Source organism: Furipterus horrens, unplaced genomic scaffold (assembly GCF_987537825.1).
Source record: "Furipterus horrens unplaced genomic scaffold, mFurHor1.1.pri manual_scaffold_6, whole genome shotgun sequence".
Taxonomy (NCBI): domain Eukaryota; kingdom Metazoa; phylum Chordata; class Mammalia; order Chiroptera; family Furipteridae; genus Furipterus; species Furipterus horrens.
Genome location: NW_028327176.1, coordinates 30,520,999 through 30,535,136, shown reverse-complemented (window position 1 = coordinate 30,535,136; position 14,138 = coordinate 30,520,999). Strand labels below are relative to the sequence as shown.

Below are 14,138 nucleotides of genomic sequence, written 5' to 3'. Positions count from 1 at the left end.
TTGCCTGGGGTGGGGAGGTCCCTGGCACATGTACTTGTAAACTAGCTACATATTTAGGGTGGGCAGGTTTGTGATCACCCAGTGTGACCCCACCCACACAGCCCCATACCTAGAAACCCAGATGGCCAGCTTCTCTCTCAGCAGAAATCAGCAGGACCAAGCTAGGCTTCAGAAGTACATCACTTGTTAATTTCACAAATGTGAATAACTTTTGGCCCCTGACAGATTTGCTTGTACCCCACCCACCAACATGCATGCCTCTCTTCTTTTTCCTCTGAAGATGTAGACAAATGTTTACAGAGTTCCTGAATTTTCTTAGTCGGCTACACCCTGCCACCTACCTCCTCCTGAATTTCCAGAAGCTGCCGGCTTCTCTCTGTGCCCACCTCCATGCAGGATGCTGCCCTCCTTGTGGGGCATCTGCTTTCTTTTCTGCACATATATGATTCTCCTCTCACACCCACCCCAGTGAATTTTGGGGGAAAACTTTTATTATCCCATATAGTAATTTCATTTTGTGCTGCATGTTACTTACGTTTTTTGTGGCTATATTGACAGTATGGGCTGTAAATTTTGTTTCTGACCCTTACTTTAAGTCTGTCTTTAAAAAAAACAACTTTATATTTATTGATTTTTAGAGAGAGGGGGAAAGAAGGCAGGGAGAGAGAGAAATATCACTGTGTTGTCCACTTACGTATGCATTCATTGGTTGACTCTTGTGTGTGCCCTAACGGGAATCAAACCCTCAACCTTGGCACATGTGGACAATGCTCTAACCAACTGAGATATCTGGCTAGGGCCAAGTATAATTCTTTGAAAGCTGTTGGTGTCTAGGATCAATAGGGACAGACTATATGCTTCTTCTAGGTTCTCTTCAGCTTTATGATTAAAAAAAATAGCTTAGGACCAATACTGACACCTCCCATTTTGGAGAAGTGGCGTCAGTAACTGGCTCTGGCTGTCGCAGCTGAGGCACTGTCTTTAGTTTCTAACCCTGCTGAGCCTTGCTTTCTCATTTGTTAAATGGAGATAATAGTATTTCCATGCACTATTGTGAGGATCAAATGTGGGTGAGAAATGGCAGCAGGGACCAGGCAGCTCTGCGGTGGTGCCCAGGGTTGGGCAGTGGTGCGGAGCGGGCAGGGCCCAGCCGTGGGGACTGTCTGCTGAGCCTGCTTCAGAGCAGGCGGGAGAGGCGTCCTGTACAGTCAGCCCACCCGCCTGCAAGGGAGGAGGCTTCGGAATGCTGACGACACAGCAATTGGAAATACAAGGGTGACATTTAACAATGTACACCTGCAATTAAATTGTAAAACTATTCTTAGTGTTAATACATATGTAAAAGACAACAAAGTGATTAACTATGGAGAGAAAGCTGACTTTCATATTCCTAACTATATTTTTGACAGGAGCCTATGCACTTTTATTTACCGTATTTTTTGCTCCATAAGATGCACTTTTTTCCCCCCAAAAGTGTATTACTGTGATGTGTATTACCTGACCTGTCAGCAGTGGCGACAGCCATTAGAAGAGGAAGTGGTGGGCCCATGCGAAACTCCTGGAGACGCTTAATGTCCCACTTTACTGCTGAATCTCAAGGCGTCTGGTCAGTATGAAGATAAGGAAGAAAGTGATATCAGTGATTGTGAACAACTCAGCTTCATAAATTCTGATGCTAGCAATGATGAGTTCTTGGGGTTCCCAGAAAACTAGAAGAGTACTTGAACCTTAAAGTTTCTCCTCACTTGTTAATGACAGTGATGATGGTTCTTAACACCGCTGTTGACTGCTGTTCACTTTACATGGTTGAAATATTATTCTGTTATATTTTATTAAATATTTTAGTACTCCATTTGGTTCAGAATATTTTTTTTTTCTTGTTTTCCTCCTCTAAACCTAGGTGCATCTTATGGTCAGGTGTGTCTTATAGTGTGAAAGATACGGTATTTTATTTTGTTTTTTTGTGATGCAGTGAATTTGTCCCTACAGGGTTAAAATGAGTAGCATCTTCCTCTCTAGGCCTGTCCTGAAGGCCCTGTCCACTTCGGCCTTCCCTAACCTTTCCTATTACTGCTTCCCACACAAACTTCCTTCAGCCTTTTCCCCTGCAAACTCCTCCTCCTCCTTGTTCTTTAGCTCTCTGCTCAAATGTACGTACTTTTTTCAGGAACTTCTCAGGCCCCTCTGATCAGATCACTTTACCCTCTAATATTCTCTCCCATAGCGCCGTATGTGTTTCTTTGTGTGATACTCCACCTATTTGTCAGTATATATTTTGGTGAGGTATGTATTCCCTATTAAAATATAAGCCCCATGAGAGTGGGAAACATGTATATCTTTTTCCATTAAGACTGAGTTCTGCCAGTAAGAAAGACTCCAAATAACAATTAAAAACAAGGTAGGAAGATATGTTTCTCTTGTATAAAAGACTTGCAGTAGGTGTTTAGGGCTGGTGTGGCAATTCCACAGCATCAGATTTGGGTGTGCTGCTCTGCTAAGCATGGCCTCTGTGTCCATGGTCCCAGAGAGCCGAGAACGTGGGGCAAGCTGGCAGGCAGGAGGGCAGGGAAAATGGACAAGCTGCCCTCTCCTTAAGGAGGCTCCTTAGAATGTGCATGCACCTCTTCCACCTCCATCCTATTGGCCAGAAATTAGCCATGTGGCCACACCTACCTGCAAGGGAGGTTCGGAAACTTAGTGTTTATTCTGGATAGACATGTGCCCAGTTAAAAATTGTCTTAATACCAAGGAATAAGAGAAAGGATATTGGGGGCAATTATATACTGCTGCATTCCCAACTCCCAGCACACTGTGTGGCATGTTGTACTATCAGTTGAATGAAGAAATGAGGTGAACACGTGTGTATTTATTTGTTAGAGGTTCTGTAACAAAGTACTACCAACTGAGTGGCTTAAACAACAGAAATATACAAGTATTATTTCACAATTCTAGAGTCTAAAAGTCCAAGATCAAGGTGCCAGTTCTGTTGGTTTCTAGTTGTTCCCCGCCCTTTCTCGTAGCTCCTAGTGGTTTGTTAGCAACCTTTGGCAAGATCTCTGCCTTCATCTTCACATGGGGTTTTTCCCTGTGTCTCTGTGTCCAAAATTTCCCCTTTTTAAAATCACACCATTCATACTGGATTAGGGCCCATCCTGATGACCTCATCTTTACCGATTGCATCTGGAAAAACCCTATTTCCAAAAAAGGTCCCATTCTGAGATACTGGGAATTCACAAGTCACAGGACTTAGGAATTTGGGGAGGGGGCACTAATATTCAAAAGAACAAAAATTCATGGAATTGATGAATTTTGGAAGAACATAATTCAACACATACGAACTTAATTTCATCTACTCTCATACAGTCTTTCGGAGGCACCTGGTACCTTTTATCCCTGAGCAGTGTTGTGTAGATAAGCCAGCTCCCTCCTCTCAGCCCTGAAGGAGTGTGTTCAGTGGCAGGGATGGCAGGGCTTACCATATAGGCCTATAATGGTAATGAGCATTATTTTCCATTGTAGTTGTAACCAAATAAGTCAAGTTTCTTCATGCTATGACAGGAACCCAGGAGCACTCCGGAAAAGTCAGTGGGGCCTATGCATTCGATTCCTTTGCAAGGAGTGGAAAGCTGCTGTCCTTGATAATATCCTGTGGCCCATTGAAGTCACACCTGGCTGGCACAGGCCAGTTAAAACAGGGCCTAGTTTGGAATCTTGGAGCCAGGCAGCTAGCTCTTCACACCTTTGTTTATTCTTTTGGGGTGTTTTTTTTTGGTTTTGCCTGTGTCTCTCACTGGCCTATAAACTCTGAGCTTGAAGATAATATTTTATTCAGCTGTGTAATCCCTACAGCTCCTGTTGGTTAAAGTTGGTCCTCAAATAGAAACTCAATTAAATAAGGCTTTTTTTCAAAGGGAAGAGAGAAAGAGAGAGAGAGAGAGAGAGAGAGAGAGAGAGAGAGAGATTATCATCTTGCCAGGAGGGTTGAGATTTAGTCATGCCCCAAAGCAGAAGAATGGGTACTATAAAGGGTTCCTGTAATTTCTTTTGGCAGCAGATGCTAGGATGGTGACAATTCTGCTGTCCCTTGGCACCTAATATCAATGCCCTTTGAAAAGTTTATAGTTTTGGGAAACTTAGAGTTGCCAAAGCATGGCCCTGACAATAGCAAGGTTTAGGAAATGACCCATTCGGTTTGTGCAAGAGGCGCTTAGTTCTGCTTGAATCTGGGTGCCGCCCTTCAACCCATGCATCGCACGTAATGTGGACCAGTGATCCCCAGTAAATGAGGGAGCAGAGTCCCCAACCTCCAGGAAGAGTAGGGCACAGTTCAAAAGTTCTTCTTGTTTTAAACACCCTTCTACTGAATGAGGTACATTTCTTGGCATGCATTCAAGACCACCCAGTGACCTCTTCCCTCCATTCCTGTTCTGCCCACTTACGTGTCCTTGGATGGGACAGAAGCCAGGACTCTGCTGGAGCTATTTCCCACCCGTCTCAGGACCCTGGCCCAATCATTTCTTGCCACTTAGAACAGCATTCCTGTGGCTGCTGGAATATGCACTTGGGCTGGTGTCCACTTCCCTAATGTTCCACTTAAAAGATCTTATTTGACACATGGGGGGCAAATAGCATTCAGTCATTTCTTTCTGCCGCAAGTCTTAGTCATTTTTTAAAATCCTCACCTGAGGATATGTTTTTATAGATTTTTAGAGAGAGAAGAAGGGAGGGAGAGAGAGAGAGATAGAAACATCAACCTACTGCCTCCCATACGTGCCCCAACTAGGGATCGAGCTGGCAACGTCTTGGTGCACGGGACGATCATCTAACTGACTGTCATTGATCCAGGGCCAAGTCTTAGTCTTTTTGCTTCAGCTGACTAAGACCGTGCAGGGAGGCTACTGGGTGACACAGGCAGACATCAGTGTTTCGCTAGGCCCAGCACCTGCACTCCCAAGGAGCTCGTTACTTGGAAGCTTAGGAACAAAAGCCACGTTAGGCGTGGGGGGAAAGGGCGCAAGTGGTGGCATTTCTTGGCCATCCTGCAGACAGCTGGGCTGTCGTAGGCATGGAATCCTATGACATCTTTTACCACAGCTACCACTCTGGCTTGAGAGTACTGTGCTTATTACGGCCAGTCCAGGGGGGCGTGGCACAACTGTTGCTGTCTGGAATCCCTCGGCTTTCTATGCCTTTCTGTGGTGGCTCAGATTTCTCCAGTGGGAGTGCAGAGGTCACTCTTAACAGAGAACAGTCTCCGTTCCACATGTGCCCTGGGTTGAAAACACTACTGTTTTCATCTCTCTGCCACGAGGTGTAAAATTATGTGGCACATTCATCCCTTGATTATCAGACTTGTGCTCGGCTGTTAATAACAGACTCTGTTCATGGTGGAGTAATTGAGAATGGAGCCCTAATGACACTGCTGTGCCACCCGCGGGAGCGAACGGGGAGCCCTGCTCCTGACTCCTGCCGAGGGCCTCAGCTGGGTGCCTGTCCTGCCAAATCCATTGGCTGATTTGTGGCCCAGGATCTCATGGGATACATTTTTCTGTCCTAACTTTCTGTTAATTTTATCTTTCTTTCATTACCTTCTTTTCTCTTTTACACCTTTTCCATATTCTTTCATCTGTACATTAGGTATAAGTTGTTTTTCATATTTTAAGAGCACTCAAGGCCAGTGTAGAAAAATTAGAAAGTGCTGGTAAGCAACAAAAAAAAGGTTTCTTCTTTTTTCAGATGATGAACACCTTTATTTTGCTTTTCATTTGTTTTCATTTTTAAAAAGATGTCCCCCATTTCTTCTCCACCCCACATTTACCCATCTCTACCAAACTCTGCCCTTCCCCTCCCCTGGCCTTTACCACACTATTGTTTGTGTCCATGGGTTATGCATATTTGATCTTTGGCTAATCCCTTCACCTCCTTTTATCTAGTCCCCTCCAATCCCCCTACCCTCTGAGATCTGTCAGTCTGTTCCATGTATCCATACCTCTGGTTCTATTTTGTTTGTTAGTTTATTTTGTTCATTAGATTCCACATAGAAGTGAGATTATATGGTATTTATCTTTCTCTGACTGGCTTATTTCACTTAGCATAATGTTCTCCAGGTCCATCCATGTTGTTGCAAAGGGTAAGAGTTCCTCCTTTTTTATAGCTGCATAGTGTTCCACTGTGTAAATGTACCACAGCTTTTTAATCCACTCATCCACTGATGGGCACTTGGGCTGTTTCCAGATCTTGGCTATTGTAAATAACACTGTTGTGAATATAGGGGTGCATCTAATATTTTGTCTTCGTGTTTTGGGATTCTTAGGGTATAGCCCCAGAAGTGGGATCACTGGGACAAAAAGCAGTTCCATTTTTAATTTTTTGAGGAAATCCCATACTGTTTTCCACACTGGCTGCACCAGTCTGCATTCCCGCCAACAGTGGACTAGGGTGCCCCTTTTTCCACATTCTCGCCAGCACTTGTTGTTTGTTGGTTTATTGATGGTGGCCATTCTGGTAGGTAAAAGTGTTTCTTTTTACTCAACATGCTACCACCTGGAGAAAACTGTCAGCGAACACTCCTTTCCCAGCTTTTTTCAAGCATATTTTTTTAAGCCTCTATTTTTCACTTCAGAATATTTGGGAATAGCTTTTATGTCCATAAAAACTCATCAACACTGGATGCTTAGATGAAGGAATCACAATATATTTAACCAGGCACACATTATTGGTCATTTAGTTTATTTCTCATTTTCAACTTTGAGAAACGATGTTACAGTGAATATCTTTCTGGCCAAATATTTGCACACATTCTCAGTTGTTCCTTAGGATGAATTCCTGAAAGTGGAATTGCTGAGTCAAAATAATAGACATTTTTAAACTTTGTATTATAAAAACTTAAAAAAATATATACCACGTGGACAGAATGTTATATCAAAGCCCACGTGCACATTCAGCAATGATCAGCTTCTGGTACATCTCTGCCTCCACCCACTTCCCCTCATTCCTGCATATCTGAGAAACAGATCCATGTCATCATGCCAGAAAGACTCATTTTTGTCTAATAGCACAGGTATTTGAATTACTAGAAAATAAAATAAAAGGCTAACATCTTGTCTACATTATCTACTATGGTGTTTCAGCTGTTTCCATCCTGCCTGCCATCTGTGGGCTTAGGACTCATTTGTCTTCTGGATTTCTGCAACAATCTTGTAACCAGTCTCTTTCTACTTTCTCTCCTTTTGGATAGGTATATATGTTTTTAAGCTATTTCATAGTTCGCCAAATTGTGCTCCAGAAAGGCAAATCAGATTTATACTTCCACCAGAATCAATAGGAGTACCCATGCTGGTGGTTGAAGTTTTGTTTTCTCTTTCTTTCTTTCTTTCTTTCTTTCTTTCTTTCTTTCTTTTTCTTTCTTTTTCTTTCTTTCTTTCTTTCTTTCTTTCTTTCTTTCTTTCTTTCTCTTTCTCTCTTTCTCTCTCTCTCTCTCTCTCTCTCTCTCTCTCTCTCTCTCTCTCTCTCTCTCTCTCTCTTTTTCTTTCTCTCTTTCTTTCTTCCAATTTTATTTATTCTTTAGAGAGAGGGGAAGTGAGGGAGAAAGAGAGGAAGAGAAACATCGATGTGAGAGAGAAACGTCTATTGGTTGCTTCTCACACGTGCCCTGACAGGGGACCAAACCCACGACCCAGGCATGTGTCCTGACTGGAAATTGAACTGGTGACCTTTCACTTTGCGGGATGATGCCCAACCTACCGAGTCACCCCAATCAGGGCTCCTTCCCTCCCTCCCTCCCTTCCTTTCTTCTTTCTTTCTTTCCTTCCTTTCTCTCTCTCTCACCCTCTCCCTCCCTTCTCTTCCTTCTTTCTTTTTACCTTTATTTATTTTCTAACCTTCCCCATAAAAGACTCTCATTGTTGTTTTAATGAGAATTTATTTGTTTATTAATAAGATTAAAGCCTCGCAATCATTTCTTCTCTGAACAATTGTATTTCCTCTTTGTGAATTTCCTTTTGCTAGTTTTTCTTTCTGGGATGTTTGTCTTCTTAAAATTGTCTTCATCCATGTATACCAATTTCATAGCATTGTACTTATGTCAAAGAATTGCTGTGACTACTTGTTTGGACTTAGATAATTAATGAAAGAATAAATGCGTTTTATAAAGCTAGCAGCTTGGAGCAGCAAATCACTGTTAACAGTCAGAGGGACAAGTATGGAGTGAGGCATGCCAGTGTGGGAAGGGGGCCCAGGTAGGGACAAGGGGAAACTTCCACTTACTTAAACTTTAGTCTTCACAGCCATCCACCAGGCAGGTAAAGCAGATAAAGCAGGTGTTTTTCCCACTTCACTATGACTTGGGCCAGGGCATACATGAATAAGATCTTCCAAACCCAAATCCAGGTTTTCTACCATATCACACTGCTTCATATGTTCATTTGTAGAGGCAAATAAGGCATTAAAATGTCTCAAATATTAGTAATTATGAAACACTTAAAATTTTTTTTTCTATAGCATGAAGGCCCAGGGCCAGGACATTATAACTTGAAAAAACCTTCAGCAAGTTCTATTACTTCTTGTTTTCAATCCAAAGTACCTCGATTCTTGCCCGCCTGTTCAGTAAGTATTCTAAGAGACAGGTAGGTTATGGTTGTAGGTTTTGTGGCTGTGTGCTGGGGGTCAGTGGGCAGTGGAGGTGGGATAGGGGGTATTATATACAATTCTAGTATATCTATAATTGCTGTCAAGGCAGCAAGGAGTTTAGAGCTCAAATACCTGGCAAGCCTTCCAGCCAGGTTCAGGCACAGAGTGACTCCTGGAGAACGCAGCTGGATGAGGGGTCCAGCTGAGAACAGCCAGCAGTGATCAGCCATCCGTGTAATGACCTGGACGCTTTGTAGGGGAACACCTTTATGAAGTGAGGCAGGCAGTGGACAGCGGCTGCCCCCACCCATCCAGAACTGCCTTTCTTTGTGTGTGTGGCTTCTGAGAGCAAAAAGTGAGAGCAGAAACATTATTATTGGACTGAAGGAGACCAGTAAGGCATGAGCAAATTATCCTGCCCTTAAAGGCTCAGGACAGACAGGAAAGAGTCTCAGGTCCTTGGAGATATAAAGAAGGTAGAATCTGGGAGTGTGCCAGAGCCTCAGAGGCTGAGGGGAGACCAAGGAAGATCTCAAAAGCATAACATGGAGTTTATGAATAGTGGCTTAAAAAAAAAAAGTGCTATAAGACAGTTTTAATTCCCATGGCCTTGGTGTTTCCAGCCTGCTCCCCAGTCTGCAAGTCCATCACATTTGCTGGTGTGTAGCTTTATTTGAGATGGTTGGGAGACAGAAATACAAATTCTGCCTGTAAGGAAATGGGCCCACCCTGGGGAATGAAGGAAGGGAGGTGAAGCTGGGCAGGGGGTAGGGGAAGGCTAGTACTGTTGCTCTCTGGCCTGCAGGTCCTCTCCCCTCCCCTCCCCCACCTGTGCTGTGCCAGGCCCTTGCCTTCAGGATGTTGTTCCAGAGCTGCCAATTGCAGTGTGGGGTAATGTGGTCTTTATCTGGAGGTATGAATGCTGGGGAGTCCCTGCTAGTAAAATTAAAAACAGACCACCAACAGGAGGATGGTGGTTTCCTTAATCAGATCCTCAGCCCCTAGTGTATCACCATGACCCAGACAGGGATTTTTGTTGGAGCTCACAGGGCTGAGCATCCTTAGGAAGTTGGAGTCATGCTAACCACATTTCCAGGACACTAATAGAGAAGCCAGAAAGTGTAGCATTAATTTTCAAGTGTCCACCAAGGCGGCTGCTGGTGTTCGGGGCTGCTGCTCTGTGGAAATTGTTCATGGAAGCCGAGGACAGCTAGAAGTTTGCTTAGTGACAGTGAAATCAGGGCCGGGGGATGGAGCCAGATGTTCTCCGAGAACCATCATCGGCAGCCTCCTGAGGGGTGGTCTTGTGGAGGTGGGGGCGGGCCCACAAACCTGCCTGCGGGCCCGTCTTCCAGGACTCCTCACACAGGCGCTTCCTCATGAAAAGCGCTAACGAAGGCTTCAGCTTTTTTGACATCCGGCCAGGACCTGATGAGATTCCAGGCTGCTCCTCTGCTTTTGGCAAGGGAAACATCCTGTCATTTAAAGCAGCTTCTGCAGGCAGCTGACCTTATCCACGCTGGGCTGACTCTCTGTCCCACTCACAGGGGTAATCCGATTTCTACTCTCGCTGTCTCCTGGAGAGATAACAAGCTGCAAGGAAGGAAGAAAATGACAAGAAGGTGGTAACAGAGAATAATACTAGCAGCGGGAGCTAGTGTGTGGAGCACCTGGCCAGCCCCGTGTGGCACTATCTCTCCTGGAGGGCCTCCCTTGAGCCTCAGAGCCTCAGAGCCTCATTGGATGGGGGAGGCATGGGAAGCCCATGGGCCAAGGTCACACTGAGCCAGGCCTATCTGACAATAACATTCTTCCCTTAACCACACACAGAGACCCTGGTGTCTCTCCAACAACCGAAGGTCAAGTTGCTTTGGGTTTCAAGAATATGTGCATGCACCCCAGCGTGGAAAATACTGACCTTAGAAATCTGAGTCTTAGTCTGTGAAAATGACAGTCATTTGCATTTTGTTGCAACAGAAGAGAAGCTTTGTTTAAGCAATTGTTGCGGTAATTTTTTAAAGAATTTCATCAAAATGAAAACATGACTTTCAAAAAGTAGAACTCATAGATTCCTTGCAGATACTTCTGACCCTGAGGTCCACAGACCGTGGCAGAGAAGTACCCCACTACTCATTCTGGGTCTGCTATGAAAACACATGAGTTGGGGCTTTTGAGGTCGACCACTCCAGTTCAGAATACATTCTCTCCAATCCCTTCCTACTAGACTGAGGGGACAATGATGGCATTCCCAGGGACAAGTTGCCCTGTGGGAGATAGTGTGCCTTGGGAGCAGGTGGCATGTGAGCTGCCTCCCCCACGGGTCTGGGCCATTACTGCTTGTCTGCTGTCTCTCAGCGCCTCTGCAGCCTTGGGGAGAGCGGCTGACAGGCTGGTCTGGCCTCCAAGGACACATGCCAATGCAAGGGTGCCTCAGGCCCCAGCCCCAGCAGGTGTGGCCCTTGTCTCGCTCCATGGGTATTTGCTGGCCAGGCCCAGCGGGCTCCAGCAGGCTCCAGGCTCCAGGGTTTTGGCGTCACACTCTCATCAGTTCCTGTTTTTTTGTTCTGTTTTCAGAAAACCCCGGGCCCGGGAGCATACACCTCTTCAGTACAGTTCCCCAGGCAGCCCCGGACCATAGCCAAGATGGGGCGAGAACATAGCCTCTTCTTCAACAACACAATCGGCTTTTAAAATCAAGCCATCTTGGCCCTAAGCTACTTTCTTTAAGCAAGTTATTATGTTCAGAAAACACTATTTTGTCTACTCTTGAGCACAGAATCTAATAGATCGCCCAGTGTGACCATCCAGCCTATTTATCTGGACTAGTTCCAGCATCATTTCCAGTGTACTCTCAAGAGTGTCCTGATTTGGAACAATAAATTTTATGTTAATCTGTTTATTTCTTAAGTTATATTTTATTATTGATGCTATTACAATTTTTCCCACCTTTTCCCCCTTTGCCCCATCCACCTAGCTCCATCAATCTGCTTATTGTCAAAGGGTGTTTTCCTGGAGACTGTACCCTGGGCTGCCCTTGCAGCAGCTCCAAAAGGCCTGACGTGACCAGGCTGCGTGCTGTGCGCTGTGCACTGTGCATCCTGGGCTCTCCAGCTGGGTCCCAAGTGCGCTAGCGTTGTCATACCGCACAGCCTCATGGAGACTTCCTTGGTGTGTGTGTGTGTGTGTGTGTGTGTGTGTGTGTGTGTGTGTGTGTGTGTGTGTGTGTGTTCCACCAAGGCCTATAGCACAGCTTGACAGGATCCCAACAGGGACCTCTTTCTCTCTCTCAGTTCCTTGAAAAGGACAATATTTATTCAACCCGATGAGTATTTGTGGTTTCAAGTCAACAAAAATATTTTGAGTATCTGCCTTGTGCCAGGTGCAGTGTTGGCACTGGAGAGTGGGGGCTTAAAAGAACGGTGAATAAGGCATGTGACTGAGCCTGGGGCGGGTGGTAGGGGAGACTAGGCCAGGAGGGTGGTTTGGGGTAGTCTTTGGCTCAAGGCAGGCTTTGAAAGCCGTGCCAAGCAGCTCCTTCTGGTGTTGGGAGCTCAGGGCTGTCCTCGCTGGCAAGACAGGCCCTAGTCTCAAAGCTGTGACAGTTTCAACAATGAAGACCACAGGCAGGCAGAGCGGGGACAAGGCAGCATGCAGGTGGTAAGCCTGGCTGGCACCCAAGGGACCAAGAGTCTGAGAGGCAGAGAGAGGAGAGGGAAGAAGGTTGGAAAGCAAGGAGCCCTGTTTGGACAAAAGGCAAGAATAAACATTTGCTGGAGGGGAACAGAGGGAGCCTCGCCCTCGCCTGGCCAAGCCAGCTAGAGTGGAGGGTGTGAGGGAGAATGGGAGGGGGTGGGACCACAGGCAGCCATGCAGGCCTGCAGTCCTGCTCAAGGAGCACCAGCTGGACAGATTCTATGTGTGATAGCCGCTGTCTCACAAAGGCGAGGGCGACCCCAGAGTCACTAATAAATAACTGGGAGGAACTTTTTAAAATGCTTATATAATATGTTGTTATATTTTAAAAGTAGAAAAAAAAAAGCTAGCCTCATAAGCCCTTAGAAAATGGGTATTGGGGGCAAGGAGGGGAAGGCTCCCCTCTCACTGAACTCATTCAAGCTTCACATTTGTGGGAGGAACTCCCTGCATTGTATTCCTTCAGAGCTGAAAACAGCCATGTGACGATCAGGGGGATGTCTCGAGAGGGTGGGGTGGGCGGTGGCTCTTGTCCTGCTTTGATCAGAAGGTGGCCGCAGGTAGACATTTCCAAGTGGGCCAGAGTCCCCTGCAGGATCAGAAAGGTACAGCTGGCAGAGCTGACCGAGAGTGTTTTTTCTGGGTTGCACCTGGTACTCAGGAAAGTGGTTCTAGGGAGAGGCGACCCTGTCTGTCTTGGAGGAGCCCTCACACACCACGGGGAGAAGGGAGGTGGTGTCGTCAGTAGGGAAGGGTAGTGTGAACCAGGGGCTGGGAGGGACCACTTCTCTCTCCCCTGTCTCCCCTCTGCCTCTTTCCACATTGTACACAGGACACGGAAAATTACATTTTTTGCAAATTGTGCATAGATTGCCTTTACTTTTCATAATAATGATGAAAAATACATTCTAAAGTAAGAAAATCAAAGTTTCATAAAGAAAATTCAAAGTAGTTTTCAATTTATAGTGATTTTATGTAAGGACAAAATTCGCGAGTGTTTCAAAAAATCTCCCGCTCCCCCCCATGATGTGTCAGCACAAAATGCCCGCATACGGTGTGTTTCTCAGGCTTGCTTCCCTTGCTGCAGCAGGCGGACTTCGCGGCCTCTCTCATGTGTGGAGTCTAATGTACCCACCTCAGCCTCTCCTCGGGGCACTTCCTGAGCCCTTATCCTAAAAGGATACAACCAGCCCCTCTTGGTCCCAGCATCAGATTCCTGGGAGCGAGAATCCAGTTGGCCAGCTTGGGTCAGGACTCCGCTGCTGGGCCCTTCAAGCTGTGGCTGGAGGGCCTAGAACCCCCATGCAGACAAGGCTGCAGGAGCCCGGCTGTGTACGGCTGTGTGCGGTGTGTGTAATGGGTGGAGGGCAGCTCCCCACTCCCCAGTGCACCAGGAGAGAATGAAGGCTCATGCAGACTAAGGAGGGGAGGGTGCCTTGAGGGCCTGCAGAGACTTCACCTGGAGGTGACACTGCTGAAGAAAACTCTGTAGGCTGTCTGGACATCCTGGTGTTTGAGGTCCATTTCCTAAGCTCTGCCTTTGGCTCCAATGACACCGTCTGTCTTTCTGGAGCTGGGGGGCGCGGGGAGGGGGTCCTTGGCCCTGTCTTCCTTATTAGTCTTGCCATCTGGTTATAATGCAGCCCTCACCCTTGTCTGTGATTCGGGGATGTGACAGAGACTCTGCCCTAGGTATGAGCTCAGGTGCTGGCAGAGTCTAAGTGGTGAGAAGAGAATGTTTTACTTCTCTTTCGCATGTTCTAATATTTTTATAGTATTTTATACCATCAGAGAGAGGCTTTCCCAAAGAGACCAGA

At 46.0% G+C, this 14,138-nt stretch overlaps 1 protein-coding gene across 1 annotated transcript in view; it reads left to right on the top strand.

The window, feature by feature from the left end:
• Window positions 1-11,466, top strand: part of STPG4 (sperm-tail PG-rich repeat containing 4) — a 42,354-nt gene extending 30,888 nt beyond the window's left edge. The window contains exon 6 of the mRNA XM_090280243.1: window positions 11,203-11,466. Within this exon, the coding sequence (XP_090136369.1) occupies window positions 11,203-11,319 (117 nt within the window). The 3' untranslated portion in view covers window positions 11,320-11,466. The remainder of the gene's footprint in view (window positions 1-11,202) is intronic.
• Window positions 11,467-14,138: the final 2,672 nt, after the last annotated feature.